Here is a 27,096-nt window from a genome sequence, read left to right as displayed (position 1 = left end):
GTGGTGGCGGGCACCTTAATCCCAGCTACTTGTGTGGCTGAGGCAGGAGAATCGCTTGAATCCAGGAGGCGGAGGTTGCAGTGAGCCTAGATTGCGCGACTGCACTCCAGCCTGGGCTACAGAGGTATACTCTGTCTCAAAATAAATAAATAAATAAATAAATAAATAAATAAATGGTGTCCTTTTTATTTAATACTAGTTATTAACATTTTTAACTACTGATGTATCAGATGCGGAACAGTGTACACATTGTCATCTGAACAGATGCTTTACAAATATGTGATTTAGTCTTCCCCGGAGTAATTGGTGAAATCAAGGTTTGAACCTGATAATCTGACTTCAGGGTCCTCCTTTTCAACCACAGTTTATACACTTCATTTCAGTAACTGTTTTAGCAGTAACGTGGTTGAAAATAACCACGTATCAAAAAATTAGCTGCCTACTTTTCCCTCTAAAAGTTTGCAGGCTAGCCCTGCATTGATCTCTCTCTTTTACAATTTGCTTTCTCTGTCTATTCAACCCAAATTAGCATTTCATGTACTTTAGAAACTCAGTACATTTGTTTATTTTATTTTGTGTTTGAGAGAGTCATGCTCTGTCGCCCAGGCTGAAGTGCAGTGGCGCCTTCTTGGCTCACTGCAACCTCTGCCTCTGGATTCAAGTGATTCTCCTGCCTCAGCTTCCTGTGTAGCTGGGATTACAGGTGCGTGCCACCATGTCTGCCTAATTTTTGTATTTTTGGTAGAGATGAGATTTTTCCATTTTGGCAAGGCTGGTCTGGAACTCCTGGCCTCAAGTGATCCACCTGCTTCAGCCTCCCAAAATACTGGGATTATAGGCATGAGCCACCACACCCAGCCTTACATTTATTTATTTTAAAAATAATCACCTCATGTACTGAGCTGCGTAATTCTCTAAATTTATCTTATTACATACCCTTATTAGCAAAATATATTTGAGTGTACACCCCCAATATATGTTGATAAATTTTATACATGTGGCAATATATTGACTTATATGTATGGTAAAGCTTCCTGCAATATAAATTTTGAAAGGACAAAGTAAAAAGCAATTCTAAGCAAGTTGTAATTTTCTCCTACATCCCAACATGTAGCCTTATACACTGTCTTGGCATACATGAACCCCATTTTGGAGACTACAGCTCTAAACAATACCACTTAAATTGATACTCTAGTAATGTATAAAGTTGCCATGATCAATTTTGGTTCCCTGATTCAAGCTTCTAGCTCATAAAGGGTCTGCAGAGAGTGTGTGTGTGTGTCTTTTTTAAAAGACAGTCACTCGATAAGTTAATTGACTCAACAAGATTTGGCAGAGTACAGAGGAAAACTCTTATCTTATAAAAATGAAATAAAACTACGTTACCTGAAGGGGAAACTCCAGGCTTTTTCTTTTAAAAGCTGTTACCTTGAATTCAAACTGTAGAGTAGTAATGTTTTTGGTGCAACATTTGTGGATGGGACAAAAGAGAATCATATTTTAGTTTTCTGATTAAGAATCAGTGAATCATGGAAATACCGGTGAGAATTAGAAGAAAGTCTAAAGTTTAAAATAGTTGAAAAGAAATGCAATTTCGTAGAATATTTTAAGTTAGTTAGGAGAGAGACCGTTCACTATTTGCTTTTTTGTAACTTTTGAAAAAATGTTTAGCATGTGCTTGGATTACCTGTTAAATAAGTGTAAAAATATATGAAAGAAAGGCAATTCTTTTGTAAATATCCGTTAAGTAATAAATAAAACACAGTAGGCCAGTTGTGGTGGCTCACGCCTGTAATCCTAGCACTTTGGGAGGCCGAGGCGGGCAGATCATGGGGTCAGGAGATCAAGACCATCCTGGCTAACTTGGTGAAATCCCATCTCTACTAAAAATACACACAAAAAAATTAGCTGAGCGTGGTGGTGGGTGCCTGTAGTCCCAGCTACTCGGGAGGCTGAGGCAGGAGAATGGTGTGAATCTGGAGGGCCAAGATCGCGCCACTGCTTGACAGAGTGAGATTCCCGTCTCAAAAAACAAAAAAACAAAAAAAACAAAAACCACAGTATATAGCGGCACATGACATGATTCTAAATTGATATAGCCAAATATTCTTGTCTTAAGTCATTCTCTTGGTCCTGAATTCCCACCCCCCTCTTCGTATCTTTCTGCCAAATCTCAGTCTTTTCCCAAAGGTTTAGTTTACATTTCACCCTACCAAAAATATTTGCAAGTTTCCCTCCTTGACGTTAATAGTATCAATATGGTAGGATGAATATGGCCTCCATCAGTCAGCTTTGCAGACAGATGTCAAGGGTCTTCAGTATAAGCAGGCAAGAATGTGCAGGAATATACCACTATCTCTCTAAGTCTTTCCCTGTATGTCTTGTGCTTTGCCCACAGTAGGTGTGCAAATGTTTTTTAAAATACCGAGTACTAAGTTGAACACTGTCTAATGGTAAATGTATATGAATATAAAATGATTGAAAACTTCTTAGGCATGTAAGTATTTTAAATAGACTTTTAATAATAGTTTCCTAGTAATCTTTTGCATTAATGTATTTTAAGATGTTTTCATAAAATATAAAAGCTTTAGCCTATCTTCAGTTCAGTCTCTTGGATTTGGACTTTGTTATATTAAAAATACAGTGTGAGACTTGGGCCTGACATGGACCACTACAAAATGCACAGAACACACGTGCACAGGCTTCTTTTGCCTGTTGGATTTCATATTTTAATTGAGGTGACATTTTGGCCCCCCACAAACCACTAATTATGTATGTCATTGCATCTGCTTATGTGAACCCTGTGCTTAATCTAAAACTGATCTATTGCCCTGAACCTGCTTTGTCCATTTCCATCTCTTCGCCTTTCCTCATCATTCCTGCCACTTTGCAAGGCAAGCTGCCTTCCTCCCTCTATTGCTTGAATCCTGCTGACCCCTCAAGACTCACTTACTCTTTGGAGCCCTCCAGTTTTTCCTCTAGCTCCAGCACAGACCTGTCTCTTTAAAATTGAAATGGACATACACACCTGCTTACCAAATAACTTTGCTTGCATATTCTTCAGGCACCTGCAAACAATTTTATCCTAAACTGAATGTGTTCTCTCTTTCCTCAGTTCTTCTCTCCTGTACTCTCATGTCATTCTTTTTTTTTTCCCACTCCACTAATTTTCATAAATGTGGTCACTAGAGCTCCTTTTCTTTTGCCTCATACTTTTTAAATCTGGCAATTTGCTTTTATGGAAAAAAGCAAAAATAAACCAGATTGTTTTCAGTTGCCAAAAATTTAAGAGTAATTATGTGAAACATCTGAAATAGTAGAAGCTTTTTTAAAAGTATGATTTCATTTTTGTACAGACTCTAGATTTGAAGCCTGACTCTACCATTTATAACTTTTGGGACCTTGAGTAAGTTACATATTTTATGATCAGTGCCTCATTTTCCTCATCTATGAAATGGGAATAAAGATAGTACCTACCTGAGAGGGATGCTGTGAGAATTTAATGAATTAACAGTACCTGGTATACACTAAGCATTAATGTGTGTTTGTTAAAAAAACAAAACACAACAAAACCAAAAGGAAACAAATACAAGTTTTAGAATTCAATGAGAACATGACAGTTTAAAAAAAAATGAAATTTGATGGGAAATATAAACTAGAGATTGCTCTCAAGACAGTATAGTAATAGTACTTTAAAGAAGTTATTAATGAAAAATATGAAAGTCTTTAAATCTTTTAGTTAAGAATTTCAAATTTTTAAAAACCTGTACTCCTTTAAATCTCATGTCCTCCTTTAATTCCATTTGAAAATTGAGGTAAATAGTCTGACTTGGAAAAAAAAGATGGGATAAAGCTTTGCTTTGTTTTCATACCATCCTTTCCCCGAGAATCAGTGTTTAACTGATGGAGTAAATAGATATGTGTTTACACAATCTCCAAGTTTATGGTCTTAAATTTAAGGTTTAGCAAGTAATTTTTGAACAACTTAGGAATGTGTAGGTAGAAGTATTGAAAATTGTTACTTTATTTAAATGAGGCAGATCTTGTAGAAAAACAACTATGTGCCTGAAGTACACATTAACTGGAAAACAATTAGTTGGCATTAAATTGACAGCTTGTTGCCTCATGTCATAATATTTATAAAAGTAAGCTCGTGGTGGGACAAATGTATACCTCTCCAAGTCTTACATTAGTATGTGTTTTTATTCTGAAAATTTATGATTCTGTACTTATTCAGCTACAAATTGCTAATAATTTATTTTTAGAAGAAAATAAAGACAATCTTTTGGGATCTTTGTTTTTACATGGAGTTGTTCATAGGTCTTTGATTCTTTTTATTTGACTGTTAACAGCAGTTTACCAGCCAAGCAATATTAGGACTTTTGATGCATAGTAATTCCTTGAAATACCTTTCTTGTAATTCCTTAAATGGAATCCAAAAGGTATTTTAGTGTTTGAATTTTAACAGAAACCCGTTTGTAAAAAGCGTATTTTATGAAAAATATTTTAGGAGTACATTTAGCATTAAAGTACATTTTGAACTAATTTGGCTGGGCTGATAGTATTAGAGCATAGTGAGAGCTTTTTATCTGCCAAAACTGAGTAGAGCAGAATTTTTTTTCTTTTTTACTTATTGTGACATATTTTCAATATATAGAAAGACACAGATAAATAAGGAACACTCATATAAGCAGTCTTCTAGCTCTGACAGATTTTAACATTTTGGCACCCTTCAAGGTTTTTTATTTTTATTTTTCTGGCCGGGCATAGTGGCTCATGCCTGTAATCGCAGCCCTTTGGGAGAGACCAAGGTGGGCGGATCACGTGAGGTCAGGAGTTTGAGACCACCCTCGTCAACATGATGAAACCCCATCTCTAGTAAAAATACAAAAATTAGCCGGGTGTAGTGGCACATGCCTGTAATCCCAGCTTCTTGGGAGGCTGAGGCAGGAGAATCACTTGAACCCAGGAGGCCAAGGTTGCAGTGAGCTCCAGCCTGGGTGACAGCATAAGACTCTGTCTCAAAAAAAGAATTGGTTGTTTGTTTTTTTTTCTTTTAAAATATACCACATGTGCAGTAGGAGGAGGCCCCCCGTGTGCTCTGTCCTGTCCCATTCCATCAACTTCTGTCTCCAGAGATAACCACCAATACAATGCATTTATTATTTATGTTTCTGGTATGTGGTTTTGTACTATTACTGCATAGGCATTAGGTTAGAAATTTGTATAAATTTTGCGCTTATAAAAGTTTCTTTTATGTAAATTATTGTCCACCAACTTGTTTTTGAGAACGGCATTTGAGATGTTACATTGATTCATGTAGTTCTAGTTCTCTAGTTCATTTATTTTAACCTGCTATGTAGTATACTCTTGTATAAATACACACTTTATCCATTCTTTGGTAAATATTTTGGTTGTTCCCAATTTGTTGTTACAGTGCTGTAGTGAGTGTGTGTGTGTGTGTGTGTGAGGCAAATGTAGTTTCTAAAGATAGTTTTCAGTGTGTGGTCTGGATACCTCTGGGGGACCATTTGCCTCCTCTTCCCAGACCTTGCAAGAGTCCATAGAATGAAAATTATAATAATACTTCTAAGATTTTCTTTGCCTTTTTTTCTCTCATGCTCTCAGCATGATAGCTTACAGTAGAGTTTTCCAGAGGGTACATGATGTGTGATATTGCTACAGATTGAATGCAGGAGCAAGTAGGAGAACCCAGCCATCTTCTATCATACCGGATTTGCAAAAATGTAAAACAAAGTCATTCTAAATTTCACCTAGTTTTGTTTGTTTTGGAAAATATAATATTTTATCAAAATATGTTATTAGTAACGTGCATGTTGTTCTTTTAAATTCATATTTTAAATATTTATCAGTTTTAATTTATAATACAGTAAATATCAATGGATATAACCATATACACACATAATTTTTGAGAGTATATAGAGGTTTTGAGATCGAAAAGTTTGTGGACTGCTGCTGTAGGGTATGCACCTAAGTGTGGAAAGGTTGATTGTAGGGGTGCACAGCTTTAACTTCACTTCACATTGTTGTATATCCTTTGTAAAGGTGTTGCACCAGTTTGTACTCTCATCAGCTGTATAAGAGTTCCTGGTTTTCACATTGAAGCTAACGTTCAATGTTGTCAGATTTCAACAAGCTTTGACAGTAGGATGGATGTCAGATAAAATCTGTGAATTGAATTCGTTCTCCTCTTATTGCTAGTGACATTGAACATCTTTTCATGTTCATTGACCGTATTTGTAGTTTATTTTCTTTGAAAATTTGTTGCCATTTTTCCCATCTGGCTGATGGTGTTTTTCTTACCGATTCGTAGAAGGATTTTTCCCCTTTCTCCCTCCCTCCCTCTCTTCCTCCCTCTCTTCCTCCCTCTCTTCCTCCCTCCTTTCCTCTAATGTTCTGGCTACCAACCCTATGTTGTCAATAGTCATTGAAAAAAATCTTCCTGTCTTAGGTTTGTCTTTTCATTTTGTTTACAATAACTTTGAACATAATTTTTAATTTGAATGTAGGCTAATGTTAATCATTCCTTTTGCTTGTGATTTTTTTGCCTTGTTTAAGGATTTCATCACTAATCCAAATTAAAAAGATAATCTCTTTATTTTCCTGTAAAAATTTGTAAGTCTTGAGTTTCATCTTTAAGACTTTAATCTATAATGTATTTCTTATATACGGTATGAATTAGGGAATCTCATTTCATTATTTTAGTGTGTGTCATGTATTGACTCATTTTTTACCCCCACTGATTTTTAAATGTTAAATTTCCATTTATATGTGAATGTACAAATTTCCACATTCATGTGAATGTACTTCAAGCTTCTGTTCTGTTCTATTGGATTTGTCTGTCCTTTCGTCAGTGCCTCTTTCTCTTAATGTGACTTTAAAATGGTCTTTATATATGGTATGGTAACTCTCACTTTTTTTGCTTTAAAATGATTTAACTATTTGTAGGCTTTTATTATTCCATGAGACTTTTAGGATATGCTACTTCAGTTTTGTAGAAAATCTTTATTGGTAGTTTTATTGGAATTGCTTGAATTTATAAACAAAGTTGGAGATGACAGACATTTTAATGATACTGAGTCTTCCTATCCATAAACATGATATGTCTCCCCTTATTCAGTCTTCCTTTCATATTCATCAATAATGTTTTTAATTTTCTCCATAAGGATTTTCCTATCTTTTCTTAGTTTTATTCCTATGTAGCTTATCACAACTGGAATTTTAAAAATTTGTGCATTTTAATTTGTTATTGCTGAGAATATATAGCAGGAACTGGTAAAGCTCACTCATAAAAAGACCCTAATCAAACTGAGCAAAGACTTGAACACGTCAATAAAGAAGACCTAACAATGGCTGGGAGCGGTGGCTCATGCCTGTAATCCCAGCACTTTGGGAGGCCTAGGCAGGCAGATATTTGAGGTCAGCAGTTTGAGACTAGCCTGGCCAACATGATGAAACCCCGTCTCCACTAAAAACAAGAAATTAGTGGTGGCACATGCCTTTAATCCCAGCTACATGGGAGGCTGAGGCAGAGAACTGCTTGAACCAGGATGGTGAAGGTTGCAGTGAACCAAGACTGTGCCACCACACTCCAGCCTGGGCTACAGAGCGAGACTCTGTCTCGGAAAAAAAACAAGACATAAGAATGGCCAATAAGCAAGTGGAATGGTGCTCAGTATTTTTAGTTATCAGGATAGTGAAAATTAAAACCACTGTAAGACACCATTAAACACACACAAGAATGGCTAAAATAAGACATACCTTATGTTGGCTGGAACTCATATATGGTCCTTGAGGGCATAAAGTAGTATAAACACTTAGGAACACTGTGGGCATATTATAAAGTTAAGCATTCACCCACCTATGACCAAGCAATCCCCCTCCTAGGTATTTAAGAGAAATAAAGTAACATTTACAAAATGCTTGTAAACATATGCTTTTACTCAACCAAAGTTAGTGTAAACAAAATGAAAAGACAGTCACAAGACTGGAAGATTTTTTCAATGAATATTACCAACAAAGTGTTGAATATTTAGAAGAATATTAAAGAATATTTATACAAGCTTTATTCAAAATAGCTCAAACTGGAAACTGAAATGTCCGTCAACAGGAGAATGGATATATATATATATTGTGGTATAGTCATATAAGGGAATACTACTACTCATTAAAAAAGAACAGCAGGAATTAATCTTATGTTTGCATGAAATTCAAAGACAGGCAAAGCTAAACTACAGTGGTAGAAATCCTAACAAGTGGTTGCCTATGAGATAGTGGGAATTGACTGTAAGGGGCCTCATGGAAACTATCCAAGGTGTTGAAAATGTTTTATATCTTGATTGAAGTGTTGGTTGTGGATGTATATGTTTATCAAAACTAATGGAATTGTACATTTTATTGTATGTGAATTTCACCTCTTTTTTTAAATTGGAAATGTGGACGCTCTTGAAATCCTTTTTTTTTCACGTTTTAATTGAGAAATGCCATTGCCTTCTGCTCTGATTATCTTATGAAATCTTTTATTATTCTTGTTAGAGACTAAAACCAGGTTACATTTTCATAATTGTGGGGCGTAAGTGGTACTGCTTTTAATAATACTACTTGAAGAAAAGCCAAAGACTAGTCAAGCTCTAGTGTTTTGAAGTCTATTTTATGTTTTTAGCCAATACTATATACTATATTTTAATTTATGGTTTTCGGAAACTTAATACTTGTATACATAACATTTGCCTTTTTTTTTTTTTGAGACGGTGTCTCGCTCTGTCACCAAGGCTGGAGTGCAATGGTACAATCTCAGCTCACTGCAACCTCTGCCTCCAGGTTTGAGTGATTCTCATGCCTCAGCCTCCCAAGTAGCTGGGACTACAGCTGTGTACCACCATGCCTGGCTAATTTTTGTATTTTTAGTAGAGATGGGTTTTACCATGTTGGCCAGGCTGGTCTTGAACTCCTGGCCGCATGTGATCCACGCACCTGGGCCTCCCAAAGTGCCGGGATTATAGGCATGAGCCACCGTGCCTGGCCAAATAATCTTTAGGTGTCAGGGAGCCACCCCTATTATATTATTTTTCATTAGCACTATTTCTTCAGCATTTTTGAACCTCATGTATATTGTAGCCAGCAGTGTTCTAAGCCTTGGGGATATAGTAGTGAAGCAGACAAACAAGGAAAGACCCTGCCCTCATGGAGCTTGTAATGTAGCAAGAGAGGAGACAGACAATAAACATAAAACGGTAGGCGTCTTTAGACAGCTCTAGAGAAAAGGAAACAGGATGGTACGATTGAAAGGAACAAGAGGGGCAACTTTAAACAGTGTGTTCAGGGAAAAGCTTCCTGAGAGGGGGTCATTTGAGCTAAGACTGGAATGGCAAGAATATCTTCATTCTGGGAGGTGTATGGGGAAGGCTCCTAATATGGGTATTTTCTATAACTGTACTCTTATTAGTAGGCCAACCTTAGTCACATCCCTGATTGTTCTCTCAGTTGCTCTTCATTTCAGAGCCTCCCCTCCTGCCTTTCCCTTTTGTTTCTCCCAAATTACTGTTCTCTAGAGCTGTTTTGTTGTGACTTTATAGACATGTAGCAATTTGAACTCTTTGCAGCTTCCAGCTTTCCTGGTATTTTTAGTCCAGCTTGGATTGTTTACTCTTACAAGCAGAACACTGGTCTCCATAGATCTGCTCTTTACGTAAATCTGACCATACAGACTTACAAGAGACAGTTTTGTGTATGGAGAAGCAGAGAGTGAGTTTACATCGTCTTGACAGTGGCTTTTCCCACCCCTTTTTACTTACTCTGAGCCCACATTTAAAACCCTGAAAGTATTTGGGAACCTTTTTCTTGACATTGTTACTGCCTCAACTCTGTGTAGCTTTATAAAAACTTAGTCATTTTTAGGACTCTTCTAGCTGAAACTGTATTTTTCTCTCTTTTCCTAGAGGGCGTTGTTGGTAAAATCCTCATGAATTAAGAAGTGGAGACTCATGTTCATTCACAATCAAAAATATGTTTTTTTTTAAATGTAATCATTTTGTTACTTTCATATTCTAAAATGTCAGTTTTATTTTGAGGAATTTTTCCATAAATACAAAGACAGTCTTTGAAATTGGCATTTTGTAAAAGCATCTATATTTCGTCTTACTATGCCCCACCTCCAGCCATAATCCATGTGTTTGAATGGTTTGGACACCTGATCTCTATTTCTTGCTGTATAATCAAAAAGGAAGAAGAAAAGTGGTCTCCCAAATGCTGGCTTCTCAGACAGCTCCCGCTATGTCTCATAAGAAGTGCCTTGAGGTACATGGTTCATAATCTGTGTCTCGTTGAGACCAAGACCATGAAGCCTTGGAGGGTACCCGCTAACTATTATTCTGTCCTTGTACCTTTGAGCCCCTCCACAGGCTGAATCTCAACAAATTCCTAGACACTGTGTATCTGGAAATACATAGTATTTCAAGGGCTTACAAGACAGTGACGAGTAAAGTATCTCTGAGTATTAGCAATTGTGGTCAAGGTTCAGCACCTTTTAACAAAAATATAGAAAATAAGTGGTCCTTTCCAATACCAGAAATTATGTATGTATTAAAAGTTTGCAAGTTGTGTGTGTTAGGTTAATTAGAAAAATTTTCAAGTTTCGTTGTTTATTTGCCTGTTTGCTGTTGACCTTTTAAAAAAGTTAATTATTCCTCAGCTCAAGAGTGAGCCTTATTTCACTTTAATTTTTGAAGCACAGGCATAAGATAAATTAATTTATTCTGCACTAAATATTTACGCATTCAAAAATAATTATCTTACATGGTTTCGATTTACACAGTTTCTAGAATGTTTTATTTAGACAGTTAACAGATTCAGGAAGTGTTTATTGCTAGAAAAGGTGATTAATGGGAGGATAAGGATGCTAAAATTATTCAGCTGAATCCAAGATTATTGTGTATACTTCACTTAGGGTATACGAACACTTTTCTGCAAAAGGCTAATTTAACTAACGCAACTCCAGTGTAGATAGGGTAGTTTGTAGTTTGTTTTTTATTTTTGTTTGCTCGGTGTGTGTGTGTGTGTGTGTGTGTGTGTGTATGTGTGTGTTTATGACTGCAGATCACAGCTCTCAGGGCTCTTGTTTCTTTAACTTGGAATTTCTCTCCCAGCAGTATGCTCAGAGATGCAAACTGTGTGTACTGCTATAAACCTGACTTTTAGTTTCATAGATTATCTTAGGTTTTTTAGTCTTCTACTGGATTTCTCTTTCACCTACATTTTTCTAAATTAGGTAGCTAGTTGCAGGGTGTAAGTCTTTGAAGCCATTGTATTTGAAAATACAACTAGACTTAATAAGCTCTTCAAGGGCAGGGACTCTGTTACAATTCCAGTGCCTAGCATCCACGCTCAATTCTGCAACAAAATTAGTGGGGACAGGGAGACTTGCTCTGCTTCCTTGCAGAGTTTATTGATGCATTCTGCAGGTATTTACTCAGCACCTTTATCTGCCAGGCGCTGTGATAGGTTTTGGGCATGAAGAGGTGAGCAGATAAGCAGTTCCTGCTGGCCTGGTGCAGAACTCAGTCCAGCAGGTTTGGGAGGCTGTTTTCACTACTGAGATAGAGAGACTCCTTCAGTTTATCCAAAGTAATGGAGATTTTTCTTGTAAGGACACTGAAGGATTAAAGAAGACTTGAATCAGTTACACTTCTGGGTCTCTTGGGAGCGTAGGAACTAAACGAATCTAGTGGAATATAGTTTGGCAACTGAAGAGATCTCTGGTTATACAAGCACAAAGATATTCATAGGAACATAGGACTCAGTGTTCCACTGCAGTAGTGTTGGGGAGAAAGTCAAACCTTATATAAATATTTTTGTCTTTTTTCCTTGGGGATTCACTAAGATCTTAGGTTATATTCTCTTAGAAATGCTAGGATTTTACTCTGCTCTTAAATCATATTGTTTGTTTCTCCAGGCATGCAATATATTTCCTATTTTTTTCTTCTATCCTAGTCTCTAGTTTTCTCTCTCTCTATGTGGGGTGTGTGTGTGTGTGTGTGTGTGTGTGTGTATTCACTGAATATCCGCAGAGTAAGAAAATCTAGGCCGGGCGCGGTGGCTCAAGCCTGTAATCCCAGCACTTTGGGAGGCCGAGATGGGCGGATCACGAGGTCAGGAGATCGAGACCATCCTGGCTAATACGGTGAAACCCCGTCTCTACTAAAAAATACAAAAAAACTAGCCGGGCGACGAGGCGGGCGCCTGTAGTCCCAGCTACTCGGGAGGCTGAGACAGGAGAATGGCCTGAACCCGGGAGGCGGAGCTTGCAGTGAGCTGAGAGCCGGCCACTGCACTCCAGCCTGGGCGGCAGAGCAAGACTCCGTCTCAAAAAAAAAAAAAAAAAGAAAATCTACAGGTAAAAACCAGAAATCCGAGAAAATTTAATTTGACTTGTCACATTTTAAAACACCTTCATCTGTTAACATTTTTTGGGAATTTGTGTTGCTGTTTATTTTGTATATTTAAAAAGTGGTTAATATTAGTTTACACTAAATAAGCGTCAGTCTCTTACATTTGAATGGGAATTTATAATTGACAGGTACCTCCAAAGATGTTTATGTTTTTTTGTTTTTGAGACGGAGTCCTGCTCTGTTGCCCAGGCTAGAGTGCAGTGGTGCGATCTCCACTCATTGCAACTTCCGACTCCTGGGTTCAAGCAATTTTGCCTCAGCCTCCTGAGTAGCTGGGATTACAGGTGCCCACCACTTTGCCCGGCTAATTTTTAAAAAAAATTTTTAGGATAGAGATGGAGTTTCTCCATGTTGGCCCGGCTGGTCTTGAACTCCTGACCTCAGGTGATCTGCCCACCTCGGCCTCCCTAAGTGCTGGGATTACAGGTGTGGGCCACCGTGCCTGGCCAGGTTTTTTTCTTCAGAAAAACCCCCTGAAAGAAGGAGGGCAGATCTTGCTCTCCATATATCACAAGTTGAAAATTTAAGTCAAGGTTACATGGTTCATCTATGCCATCAGAAGGCAGTGTGGCCAGCATTAGAGCGCAAGGCTCCTGTCTGCCAGTTGGGTGGTCTGTCCATGCCCCACGCCTCACCCCCTCCCTGCCAGTGATGTGGAAGGTCAGAATGTTGGCGGTGCCCATCCTCACCTTCCTGCTCACCTTCCCTGACTTAGGTTCCTGAGAGAGAAGACCAGGCATAGCTTGGCTGGATGCACATTTCTTTATTTCCAGCAAAGCCTCCACCCTGATTGCCAGCCTTCTCTATTTTGGTAATTAGACTAAAAAATTTGGAAAAATGGTGAAGGTGACCATTAACTTGCTGAAAGTTTGTACGGGAAACATTTGTGTTTCATCCCTGCAAGTGGAAAGGAGGGCTGTGGGTATGAGAGATTGGATTTTTGATGATTGTTCTCAAAACCCAGTGTTTACCTTAACTACTACATACCACTTGCTTGGTGCACCCATTTTCTTAACTGTCCAATCCCATGTCCCATTAACTGTCGGGAAATGAAAATCATAGACCCGTCTACCTGCAATTTAGAAACTGACAGAATGTCTAGCAAAAATATCAAGGAGAAATAAAGTCAGATAATTTATAGCAAGTAAAATGTATTTCAGTAGGTATGTGCTTCAGCATGTACTCAAGAAGACAGTGCAGTTAGATTGTCCCACCTAGATGTAGAGGCTCTATAAAAGCTGCAAACGGAGTCTGATGAAAAAGCATTGTACTAGCAATCCAAATACCATAAGGAACACTGTAGTAGTCACATGGTTTTCTGAAATGGTGAACATCTATTAGTAAAATTCCAAACAAAGCAAGAAACAAAACACACAAAAAACCCAAATTTGATTTATGTTGTCATTGTGTTGTAAAATATTTGATGTATATTAAAGCTGCATAAATGAATCATGTGTATATAAAGAGCTGTATTAGGATTTAGGCACAGATGGTTATAAATGGACTTTTTTTTTTTTTTGCCAATGTGAATGCCCAGTGGGATGTTTTAAAAGTCATGCAGGACAAAAGTTGTAGGATGCAGGACAGTTCTTTGTTGTGCAGGATTGTTGTGGAGTTTGCCTGACAAAAGCCAAGGAAGGGTGTCCTCTGAATTACTGTGACAATCAAAATTGCCCCCACAAATTTAGAAAACATCTTCTAGATAGCGATGCCACCTTTGTGAAAAACCTCTGCCTTAAACACTTCAGAAAGATACAGAAACCGAAGGACCCCAGGAAAACAAAGACTTCCCGACCTTTCAAACCAGGAGCCCATAGTCCTGTGGCTTCATCATCTAGAGAGGCTGGAGAGGGCAGGGGGCCAGAGAATGTCTACTGTATTTTTGCCCCAAGGCTGAGAGAAGTTTTTAAACCTTTATCTTGCCTGTATCTGCTTGCACTCTCTGTTCTGCATTCCTGTGGTTGCATTTTTTTGCATTTTGTTTCCATTCACTGTCCTTGTAGCCTGCTGGGGAGGCACTCTTTAACTTTAATCGTTGCAAAAAAGGGGTTTGAAAACTGATGGGCCTTTGTGTGTATGTGTAGTAAAATATACATAACACAGTTTACCTGATGCAAGTTTTTAATGTAAGTAATTTGTGACTGTGCAAATATATGACTAAAGTATTGTGGTATATAAATAGTAAATATTGTATGTCTTTCAGTCACTTTGGAGGATGTAATTTAGTTATAAATGGTAATATCTTGATAATTGGGTTTATGAATTTCACAAAGTTAATCTTTAATCGTAATGAAGATCACAAAGGAAGATAATATTCACCTCTTACTGTATGATTTCAGGAATTTGTATGTTCACTTTCTGTTCTCTCTGAGGCAGCGTTTTGATGCAAGATACTCATACATTCAGATTCTCCAGCTCTGATGCAGAGTGACTGTGTGATCTAAAACAAATTAATAAATTTCTCTGAGACTTACTGTAAAATTTAGTCATCAGTTGTATGAAGATGCTGATTTTTTTTTTTTTTTTTTTTTTTTCTGAGACTGAGTTTCATTGTGTCAGCCAGCCTGGAGTGTAGTGGCGCGATCTCGGCTCACTGCAACCTCTGCCTCCCGGGTTCAAGCGATTCTCCTGCCCCAGCCTCCCAAGTAGCTGGGATTACAGGCACCTGCCACCATGCTGGGCTAATTGTTGTAGTTTTTAGTAGAAATGGAGTTTCCCCGTGTTGGCCAGGCTGGTCTCAAACTCCTGACCTCAGGTGATCTGCCCACCTTGGCCTCCCAAAGTATTGGGATTACAGACGTGAGCCACCGCACCTGGCCAAAGATGCTGATATTTGATAGCATGATTGTAAGGATTAATGCACTACACATCTGACATAGTTTTATTATAGTACTTGTTCCTGTGCATACATATTTTTCATGCAGTGCAATCATACTGCTGATAAAAATTTTGTCTTCTCTTTTTACTTGACCTAGTGTTTCCATAGTGTAAACAAATTTCATAATTACTCTTCTAAAAGTATTGAAGTAGACTTATGACATTCTGTTACCAAAATATACTGCATAGTACATTATGTCCTTCCTTTATATAAGATGAACCAGAAATGTACCTGCTTCTCTTGAGAAAGAAATGTTTTTAAAAACCTCGGTTCTTGAGATAACTATGTCATCAAAACTAAGAAGAAACAGAGCTGAGTTGAGTCGGAGGAGTGGGCAGATGGAAGGCTTGCCAGCTGAGTGGTGCGCACACCAGCCTGAGATTGCAGCCTTCAGTGGACAGATTTGCGTGTTATGGACATTTGGATTTCATAAAAATTGTCAGAACTATAAATCTGAGATTTTCAAGGATATGCTATCCTTCAGCTAAAGATGATTGCAACATACATGAGCAATTTCAGTTGTGTTTTCTAATTTTACCATTTAAAAAATGATGCTGCTGAATAGATTTATTCATACATTGCTCTTTCCTTCACTAGTAGTAGTACTTCAGGTTAAATCTCTAGTAGATTTACCCTATTAAGTGACACAAATCTTTTATAGTACTTGATGTAATTGCCAAATTGTTTTTTAAAGGTATTGTATCTCTTTATATGGTCCCCACTTAAGTAATTTTAGCTGTCTATAAGTAGGAATTTTTCTTTTAAAGTGCTAATTTAATAGGTAAAATATTGATTTCAATTTATATTTATTTGATTAATGAATTTCAACATTTTTGTATATTTATGGTGTTTCCTCTTATTTATTCATCTTTTTCTTTAGTTAAATTATAAGATCATTTACCAATTTGAGCCTTTTCAGGGAAAATTAGACTTTTAATCTAATCATATTATTCTGCTTTTTCTTTTAGCTCCAGTAATAAACCGATTCACAAGGCGTGCCTCAGGTAAGTCTGATTATATTATGGATTTTGTTTACTAATGGTGACATTTTAAAAAGATAATATTGGACAAGGAAGTACAAAGAATAATTGCTGTATAGTAAACCTTTATTTGTCCGTTATTTTCCCCAGAAAACACAACTATCTGATATAATCACTATCTAGGAAGCAATTGAAAATGCCCTCTGAAAGTCACACTGTGTACTAAACTGGTGGGCCTTTTTAAATTGAGACTGTCAGCCTAGGGTGTTATTCTTGCTCTTGATAGAATTACTACCTGCATGATTGTGTGATTTACCAGCCATAATCTAGAAGCAGTGATTTAGCAGATGAGTACAGGACACCTTAGAAACAGTGATGAGTGTTTGTTTTTTTGTTTGTTGGTTTGTTTTTATAAGAGCGTTTTTAATAAGGGACAGGAGAACTCTTAAAATGCAGATATAAGAACTTGTCATTATGAGGCCATTTAGAATAGGAGCAAATTGCTTCATGTTTGTTTGTGCCCCTGAGGCTATTGCTGGTTTAAATATACCACAGTACACTAATGTAGTCAACTTGATAGGCCTTAGCCATTAACAAGGGCTTACATTAGGTTCAGTATACTGTGTACTATTTAAACTGCTGGGGAGGTATCAGACAGAATTAAGACCACTTCTGTCCAAAATGGCTTAAGTAAAATGAGTTTGGGCATTGAGATAAACTGTTATTTAGAAAATTCACGGCCGGGCGCGGTGGCTCAAGCCTGTAATCCCAGCACTTTGGGAGGCCGAGATGGGTGGATCACGAGGTCAGGAGATCGAGACCATCCTGGCTAATATGGTGAAACCCCATCTCTACTAAAAAAAAAAAAATACAAAAAACTAGCTGGGCGAGGTGGCAGGCGCCTGTAGTCCCAGCTACTCGGGAGGCTGAGGCAGGAGAATGGCGTAAACCCAGGAGGCGGAGCTGGCAGTGAGCTGAGATCCGGCCACTGCACTCCAGCCTGGGCGACAGAGCGAGACTCCGTCTCAAAAAAAAAGAAAATTCACCATGTGGAATATCTTCTCTGAATAAGAGGACAGATGAAGTGAGGGTAATATTTGATTTGAAAAAATTACTCTTTAAGTATACCTGGAGATTTTTTGTTAAACCCAAGATAAACATTTCACACAGATCATCTTTGGAGTTTATATAATACAAATGAGTCATTTATTTCACAATATTACCTTATTTATACCTGTGCTATAATATTAAAGACATTTTAATGTTGAATTTTATTTTTGATTTGTCAGCAGTTACTGGTATAATTTACTCTTGTTATATAGTGAACAGGTCTATAAGGATAATGTGCTACATTGGAATAACATCTGCTTTATCGTTCTGAGTTTTTTTGTCATCTCAAGGCATATTTATTTTAAATGGTGAAAACAACTGTAGATTGTAATGCCTTTTGTGGAATGAGAGGTTATGTTTATGTCAGAAAGGCATCAAATTTTATCCCAAAGAAGAACTATCAAGTGTGATCATATTCTAGTGTAGTTGTTCTTTATGAGCAGTGGTGGGAACAAGGGAGGAAGAAGAGAGAATCAGTATTCTGATGCCTTGTCTTCTTGAGGTGAAATTCTTTCAATAGAAACACAGCTAAGAATCATAGAATAAATAATCACCCTTTCTACCTCAAACCGTATGACGTGACATTTATCTCTGGGCACGTTCCATCAGTATTTGTTGTACAATATACGTATCATTGGCCAGGCACTGCGGCTCACGCCTGTAATCCCAGCACTTTGGGAGGCCGAGACGGGCGGATCACGAGGTCAGGAGATCAAGACCATCCTGACTAACACGGTGAAACCCTGTCTCTACTAAAAATACAAAAATTAGCCAGGCGCGGTGGTGGGTGCCTGTAGTCCCAGCTACATGGGAGGCTGAGGCAGGAGAATGGCGTGAACCCGGGAGGCGGAGCTTGCAGTGAGTGGAGATCACGCCACCGCACTCCAGCCTGGGTGACAGAGCGAGACTCCATCTCAAAAAAAAAAAAAATACAAAACCAAAATTAGCTGGGCATGGTGGCAGGCTCCTGTAGTCCCAGCTACTCGGGAGGCTGAGGCAGGAGAATGGCGTGAACCTGGGAGGCAGAGCTTGCAGTGAGCCAAGATCGTGCCACTGCACCCCTGCCTGGGTGACAGGGCGAGACTTCGTCTCAAAAAGAAATTAATTGATAGATCAGGGGCTCCAGGGTATAGGTTAGTTTTGAAATGCCATTATTTTATACCCCACCCCCATGTGTGTCCGTGTATTTTAGCAAGACTTGGCCAGAAATGTAGAGATGATGTAATGCTACAAACAAATACACATTAAAATCAAATGTTGCATTTATTCCCAGAATGACAGGTAACAAGAAATGTCAGTGAAAACAACAGGAAACAATTTGGTATAAATACGATGATAGCAAGTTCAAGAGTCACACTATATATAGCAGTAAGCCTTAAAAGGAGTAAAATTGTTATCCCAATAATATAATATGCTGGAAACCATTAGGAGAATGAATCTTGACATTAATTATTAGAAAAGAGAACTAGCTTATGGAGTACCAGTGATGAATCAGGCACTGTACTCAGCATTTTATATACAGTTTTAGTCTTTCAGGCAAGGAAAATAAAATTATTTAATACTTTGGATTAAAAAAGCAATGGTATAAGAAAAAAGGGAAGAGGATTTATTTAATCATCTACTTGTCTGTATTTTATTTGAGACTTTATTTCTTATAAAAGTTTGTCTAAAACTTTTTTGGCAAAGAATATAGAAACAGTCTTAAGACATCCTGAGGAGGAAATGCTACAGTTTTTTTGTTAATTTAATTTAGTGGCTAACATGAGGTTTAGTAGTAGAGATGTACACTAACTTTTTTTAAAAGTAACATTTCCTGAAAATGAAAAAGAAATGAGTATCTTCTTAAAATGCAGTCAATAGTATTTGATAATTAAAAAGCTTTCTTATGATACCTTTTCTGACTGAGTTTTATTTCAGAGATACTTTTTCTTTTCATAACCCATAGAACTTTAATGTAAGAATGGTAATTTAGGGGAAGAAAGTAAGTCAGGTAAAATCAACTAGACGTCTGTACGACATAAGAGTTTGTTTCTTATTCATCTATTTTTAAATTAAAGTTACAACAGTAAATGCTATATATATATAACAACAAAAATACAAAATGGGTAGTGCTAGGTGTTCAGTCATTATTGATTCAAAAGAAAAAATTACTATGAGTTATAATTAATAACTCATTAATTGACTTTCCTAAATCTTTGAGTTTTTGGCTTTTGATATTCATACTGCATTTATCAGACATAAATATTTCAAACCTGAAGTATTTAAACAAAACATTTCCTCTTTGTATACCTTTTTCTTTTGTTATGAAGATGAGAGGAATGTTTATGCTTAACAGATACATTCTTTAGGATTATTGTTACACTTTTAAGAACACTATTTGTGCTATAGTCTCTTGTCTTCTTCATGTGTTCAGTGCTGGCCCACAAACCTGTCAGTTTTTATTATTGTAAGTGAAAGGAATCAGTTTCACCCAGTATTTTCAAACAGAATTCCTAGTATCTTAAGAGTTTGTAGAGGCTTCAGGGTTATATAAGCCAGCATCCTACTTGGTACAGGAGTGCAAGGCATGTGAAGAGCATGACTAATGGAGAGAAGCATAGATGGGCACCAGAAGAATAGGACCCAACTTTACTGATTAGATTGGGTAAGTTCCACAAAACGTGATGAAAAACTGTCAGATTTCTTCTGAATTCCAGATATATCTCTGATATCATCCTGACAGCACCCCATAACCTTATTTTTAAACAGTACCTCATAGTCCCATTTTTAAACAAAAGAAAAAGAAATACTGCTTTTGGTCCCTTAAAATGCCCTTCAGCTCTTAATATCCCTCCTTATCAGTACATCCTTAATACAGAGAGGCCTGGTGTGGTGGCTCACACCTGTAATCCCAGCACTTTGGGAGGCCATGGTGGGCGGATCACTAGAGGTCAGGAGTTCGAGACCAGCCTGGCCAACTTGGTGAAACCCCTTCTCTACCAAAAAATACAAAAATTAGTCGGGCGTGGTGGTGTTTGCCTATAGTCCCAGTTACTTGGGAGGCTGAGGCCGGAGATTCACTTGAAGCCTGGAGGTGGAGATTACACTGAGCTGAGATTGTGCCACTCACTCCATGCTGGGCGACAGAGTGAGACCTTGTCTCAAAAAATAAAATAAAATAACAGAGAAATCATTATCCATAATCCATTTTATTTTATTTGTTTTTGAGATGGAGTCTTGCTGTGTTGCCCAGGCTGGAGTGCAGTGGCATGATCTTGGTTCACTGCAACCTCCGCCCTCCCAAATTCAAGTGATTCTCTCAAGTAACTGGGACTACAGGCGTACGCCACCATGCCCGGCTAATTTTTGTATTTTTAATAGGGACGAGGTTTTACCGTGTTGGCCACGCTGGTCTTGAACTCCTGACCTCAGGTGATCCACCTGCCTTGGCCTTCCAAAGTGCTGGGATTGTAGGTGTGAGCCACTGTGCCTGGCCACGTAATCCATTTTACAATATGGGCTTTTTGTTTTTTGGAAGATGATTATTTTTGGTGGAAAATTGAAATAATATATCATTTGTTGTTGTGAGTATTAAAAATTAGTGGCGGTGGCTGGGCACTGTGGTTCACACCTGTAATTTTGCCACTTTGGGAGGCTGAGGCAGGTGGATCACCTGAGATTGGGAGTTCCACACCAGCCTGGCCGACATAGTAAAACCCTGTCTCTACTAAAAATACAAAAATTAGCTGGGCTTGGTGGCGGGCGCGTGTAATCCAGCTACTTGCCAAGCTGAGGCGGGAGAATCACTTGAACCTGGGAGACAGAGGTTGCAGTGAGCTGAGATTGCGCTACTGTACTCCAGCCTGGGTGGCAAAGGGGGAGACTCCGTTTAAAGTAAATAAACAAATAAAAATTTAGTGGTGGTAGTAGAAGTAGTAACTCAGTAAATATTTTAAGAGTAAAGCTTTAATCAAGAAATAATCCTGTTGCTTCACTGATCACCTAATATATGGGAAAGATCCTAGGGTTTGAAGTTGTACTGACTAGAGTTTTCCCATTTTCTCTAAGAATTTGCATGTAAGTTGTTTACTTCTTTGAGTTTAATTTTATTTATTTTTGTTTCTTTCAGCTTGGGGATCTTAACAGCTATATTCAAATGTGTGAGGGTTTAATTGGATGATTTTTATTATTTTTTAATTTTTAATTGTTTTTTTTTTTTTTGAAGTGGAGTCTCGCTGTGTCGCCAGGCTGGAGTGCAATGGCACGATCTTGGCTCACTGTAACCTCTGCCTCCCGGGTTGAAGCGACTCTTCTACCTCAGTCTTCTGAGTAGCTAGGACTACAGGTGAACACCACCACTCCTAGCTAATGTTTTGTATTTTAGTACAGACAGGGTTTCACCACGTTGGCCAGAATGATCTCAGTCTCTCGACCTTGTGATCCACCCACCTTGGCCTCCCAGAGTGCTGGGATTACAGGCGTGAGCCATCATACCTGGCAATTTTTTTTTTTTTTTTTTGGAGACAGGATTTCACTCTGTCACCCAGGCTCTAGTGCAGTGGCATGATCTTGGCTCACTGCAGCCTCCACCTCCCAGGCTGAAGTGATCCTCCCACCTCAGCCTCCCTAGTAACTGGGAGAACAGGTGCGTACCACCATGCCTAGCTAATTTTTGTATGTTTTATAGAGACAGGGTTTCGCCATGTTGCCCAGGCTGGTCTTGAACTTTTGAGCTCAAGTGATCCACCTGCCTCAGCCTCCCAAAGTGCTGTGATTATAGGTGTTGGATGATTTTAATAAAGCCCCCAACAGAGAGTCTAGGCTTTTCAAAACGTTAGCTGTCAACCCTCTTCTGATGAACATGGTTTAAAACAAAGCAATAAACCCCTCAGCTTTTTGCCTTAGCCTGTCAGAATAAAGCCTTAGAGAGTCATAACACTGTTTAATAGTAATCCTTTAATATGGGCATCTTTTTTATTGTTTACACATTATAGGTTTTTAAAAAAATTGTAATGGTTTTCCTTTGTGGTTTTGTCTCTGAATTGGGGGAGGGGCTAGAAATGTCCAGTTAATCTTGAGACAATGCCTTGCATCATGAGGTTGGAACTCTGAATTTTTTTTTAATCCTAAGATACTGTTTTGAAAAAGTTACCCTTCTAGAACAGTTTAAAGAGTTCAGTGAGCACCTTTATCTAGGCTCTCCAGTTGCTGATATTTTGCCACATTTGCATGCTCTCTCCCCTCCATCTTTACACAGGCACGTAGTCTTTTATTTTTTATTGAAACTTTTAGGAATCCTAAATACTTCAGCCTGTATCTCCTAAGAAAAAGGACATTCTTCTAGTTAATATAACACTGAAAGAATTTAACCTTGGATACAATACTATTACCTCATACAGAGTTTAGAGTCAGATTATCTCTCTGTTGTCCTATCATGTTTTTTTTTCTCTCTCTTTTAAATTCTAGCTAATTCAAGGATTTTTTATTGCATTTAATTGTCATGACTCAGTTTTTCTTGCCTTTCATAAATTGACTCCCTGAAGTTTTTGAAATTTGCTTTTTCAGAGTTTTGAAGGTTATTCCTAACCGTAAGACAGTACCCCATACTGCTTGTTATGCATTCATAGATGGCATTAGAACAGCTGTTGTTTGGTCTGTATGCCCCACCGACGTCCATGAAATCTTTGCATTGACATTTACTATGCTTTCAGGGACTACTGTTGAGCATTACTTGTTCTAATAAGTAATTATTTCTTATAATAGAAGGATTTTCTTTTCTTATATAATTAACCACTGTTTAATTTTTTGCCATAGTATGGACATTGAATTTTATAGTATATATATATATATATTTTTTTGTTTGTTTGTTTTTGAGGCGGAGTCTTGCTCTGTTGCCCAGGCTGGAGTGCAGTGGCCAGATCTCAGCTCACTGCAAGCTCCGCCTCCCGGGTTCCCGCCATTCTCCTTATATTATATTTTTAACAGAGCTAAAATTTTATAGTTTTTTCTAAACTATGATGTAGAATAATTCACAGGTGAAATTAATCTTTAAATTTCAGTCTCACACACCTACTGTATAAAATGTGATATTACAAATCTCAGTGAAATCACCCTGAACAGAAATGATTAGTTCCCAATAAATTAGTGAAATAGCAGAAGTTCAGATCTTGTCTTGAACCTGATTCAAGGAACATATGCTTCCTTTTGTTTTGTTTGGGAAATATTTTGTAGCCTTGGTGTTCATTGTTTCTATTTTAAGATTATTTGACGATAACAGCTTTTAACCCCCAAACTATTTTTTTCCAGAGGTCGTTTCTATATTGTCAAACCAGTTTTCTGGTATAATTATAGTTACATTCATATTTTGTTTTTTGAAATTAGCTTCATTTTTAATAAGCCTGGTAATCACCAATACTTGCTAATGCATATTGGGAGAATACTACTTTAATTAACGTACTAGTTTATCCAGCAAACATTTACCGAGTCCCTCTTGTGTGTCAGGGACAGTGCTGGGGATGCCATGAAGAATAAGATACAGTGCACAGTCTAGCGGGGAAGCTGATGATGATTCATAGTGTAGTAAATGCCATAATATCCTCAAAGTGAAAAGGAGAAAACATACAGTTCTTCCAGGTCCTGCCTCACAGAAAGGGTACTGTTTGTGCTGTCTTTAAGATTTATAACGTTTTACCAGGACTATAAGGAGAGAGAATATTCTCGGTATTTCTATTCAGTATTACTGTAAAAAGTCCATTTTCACTGTGTGTTGCTATGCAGTTTGCTCTGCCATCAAGCACCTGTGGTATGGAGTGAGCATACCGTATGTGCATGCCCATTGACTATGGACAGCAGGGACTTAAGGCCTTTCATCCTTTAATTTACCATTGCTTCAAATTGTTAATGTCTGCCTTGCCAGGAGAGGCTGTACAGGCTCTGGAATCAGACCAGGGTTAGAATACTAGCTGTGCTACTCACCTGTCTATGTATTAAAAGTGTGTGTGTGTGTGTGTGTGTGTGTGTGTATCCTTAGTAACCTTTCTAAGGCTTAGTTTCTCTGGGTAAGAAATGGGGATAATACCTAACTCACAAGATGATTGTTGTAATGAAATAGTAGATAACCCATGAAAAACAGATTCTTGAGGCCAGGCTCAGGGGCTCAGGCCTGTAATCCCAGCACTTTGGGAGGCCGAGGTAGGTGGATCACCTGAGGTTAGGAGTTCAAGACCAGCCTGGACAACATGACAAAACCCTGTCTCTGTTAAAAATATAAAAATTAGCTGGGCATGGTGGCACTTGCCTGTAGTCTGAGCTACTTGAAAGGCCGAGGTGGAGGAGTCGCTTGAACCAGGGAGGCAAAGGTTGCGGTGAGCCTAGATTACACCACTGTACGCTCCAAGCCTGAGTGACACAGTGATACTCCATGTAAAAAAAAAAAAAAAAAAGAAATGGCTTTAGGACTGCAGAGTTTGACATGAAGAGTTAGTCAGAAGGATGATATCCAGGGTGAGGCTGAAATCAAGGGTCAGAAAGACAATTTGACTGAGGCAACAGGATGAAATGAGAGGTGTCAGCCCTGGGCAAGGGAGGTGGGAAGACAGGGTGGAGGGTGGGACTGGGACCTAAAGAGGTTCTCTGAGATGCCAGGGCGCAGGCCTGGGGGCTTTTGTCCGGGCTTGTTCCTTGGGTGGGATGGAAGCCATTTAGGGAGCCTCCAAGTCACTTCTTGCATCTGTTATCTCTCAGTGCCCACACTAGTATTATAATAAAATGGGTTCTCCCCTGTGATTCATTATGAATAATCCAAGTGAACAGTGCAAGTGCTGTTCCTGGCTCATCTCCAGCCTCTTGCCCCTCCTGCTCCACACTCTAGCAGTGCTTGTTTGCTGATACTTGTTAAGCAATCTTGGGAATTGGAGCCCAGTGGAATCTGTGGCAGTGTTGAGTCTCGGGTTCTTTTTTGTTAGGCCCTGGAATGCTGATAAGCTACCTCAAGGCTAATGAGAAATTAGATTATCTCTTGAACTTAATTGCATTTTCCCAGAGTTCTCTTAGAGCCCTCCAATGAAAGGAGAAAGGAAGATAGTGAAAGCAGCCGTTCATGTGGGGGCATGGTGGGAAGGGAGGATCCTTCTGCACCTGTAGTGTCCTCAGACTCTTCACAATGGTGGTTTTGCCAGTTGATGTGGAAGGGCTTGGAAGATAACGTGGGAATTGTGTAACCCACCAAACCCTGTGTGCCTTAATTACAGGAACACTGCCACTGCTGGGGAAAGGGGGTCAGGGAGTTAGATCTATAAAATAGGTATGAGTAGCTAGAATAGACATTTAGACATAGTGCAACCATTCTTTAATTACAAGCAGAGTTGAGGTCACTACTGCACCAACTCTGTGTGAAGGACCAGTTTTTCATTTTTGTTTTCCCGATGCACCGCAGACCAGCACTTTTGAGAAATATAAAACTGCCACAGCAATATCAAATTGCTATAATTGTATCTAAACACTCTTTTACTTTCTGTACTTACCTTGTTGCAGATTGCCATGGCTTAGGTGATACAACCATGGTGTGGGCTATGTGAGATATGAAAGTTCTTACAAAAAGCTTTTATAAAGGAAGATTGCAAATTTATCTAAAAGAAGTGATTATTTAAAAAAAAAACTAACACACTTACCTTATTTTGCTAACTTGGCATTTTGTCAGGACAGCCTGCATGAATGAATGGTGCCCTTGGAGTTGTCGAATGGTGGTGTGTGGCAGCCCTGCTCCAGGCCCATGGCGTGCCTATGTTCTCCCCTAATGTATGCCTGCTCATGTTTGGAGCATGCCATGGGCTCTCTTGTCTAGCCTTGCTGTAGCTCACCACATTCCCTGCCATCCCCTCCCTCCCTGCCTGCCTCCCTCCCTCCCTCCCTCCCTTCCTTCCTTCCATCCTTCCTATACTGTTGCTATTACACATCGTTTGATGTTGTAGTTGCTTGTTCACATGTCTTTTTCCCTATGCTAAACAGTGAGGTTCATAATTAATGGACTGAGAAACAAGGGCACTCTGGATGAGGTCACAGAAAAAATAGAATGCGAAGTAAGGAATTGAGAATGCAAGGAGAATGGGAAGATTTCGCCAGGCATGTGTGTAGAGCGGTGTGAGATTCCTGAGGTAGCGTGTGCTGGGGTAAGGACCAGTGTGAATATAGTTACAGGGTGAGGCTGCTAAACGACAGGTTGAATGACATTTTATTTGATTTAAGGAAGCCAAGGTAAGTTGAGGATGGGCTCTCAAATGGGTTGTCAACTTGGACATTGACTGTCTGTGATGATGGTGGCACGTTAGAATGAAATGAAAACTGTAAGCCAGGTACCAGGCAGGAAGGGGCATCTGTTTGCCATGGCTCTCCGAGGAGCACAGAGGTTTCAGTGGGAGCACTATGGAGTGGTCCAGATGTCAGTGTGGGGAGCCACAGCGCGCCCTCACTATCTTTCAGATCCCACTGTGTGGGAGGGGTGGTGCCCTCTAAGAGAAGGAGTGTTCTTGGAGAAGAACCAAGTTTCAACCAAGGCATAGAAAAGTCAGTAATGTTTTATAAAAGAATGTGAGGGCGTGGGGAATGTGTTGGGAAGGAGGGTAGTAATGGACAGAAGGAAGCCACAGGGCAGCAATTCATTTGAGGAAATATTTACAGGCAATTA

At 38.7% G+C, this 27,096-nt stretch overlaps 1 protein-coding gene and 1 long non-coding RNA gene across 4 annotated transcripts in view; one reads left to right on the top strand and one right to left on the bottom strand.

Moving 5' to 3' along the window:
- The window catches only part of PRKAR2B (protein kinase cAMP-dependent type II regulatory subunit beta), a 110,936-nt gene that overhangs the window by 7,689 nt on the left and 76,151 nt on the right, over positions 1-27,096 (top strand). For both annotated transcript variants that reach the window (XM_033195088.1, XM_033195087.1), the window contains exon 2: positions 16,314-16,349. In XM_033195088.1, coding sequence (XP_033050979.1) covers positions 16,314-16,349 — 36 coding nt within the window. The remainder of the gene's footprint in view (positions 1-16,313; positions 16,350-27,096) is intronic.
- Positions 11,456-26,227, bottom strand: LOC117073756. 2 transcript variants are annotated; one of them, XR_004433340.1, is made up of 4 exons: positions 26,084-26,227; positions 14,787-14,907; positions 13,682-13,785; positions 11,456-11,670 (listed from the first exon to the last, which is right to left on the bottom strand). It is a non-coding gene; the product is annotated as an uncharacterized LOC117073756 (long non-coding RNA). The 2 variants fall into 2 exon arrangements; XR_004433339.1 differs by having other exon boundaries at positions 14,794-14,907.

The sequence above is a fragment of the Trachypithecus francoisi genome, unplaced genomic scaffold, assembly GCF_009764315.1.
Source record: "Trachypithecus francoisi isolate TF-2019V2 unplaced genomic scaffold, Tfra_2.0 Lachesis_group4, whole genome shotgun sequence".
Classification (NCBI taxonomy): Eukaryota; Metazoa; Chordata; class Mammalia; order Primates; family Cercopithecidae; genus Trachypithecus; species Trachypithecus francoisi.
Note: the sequence above shows the minus strand (reverse complement) of the source record. Positions and strands in the feature narration are given on the sequence as shown.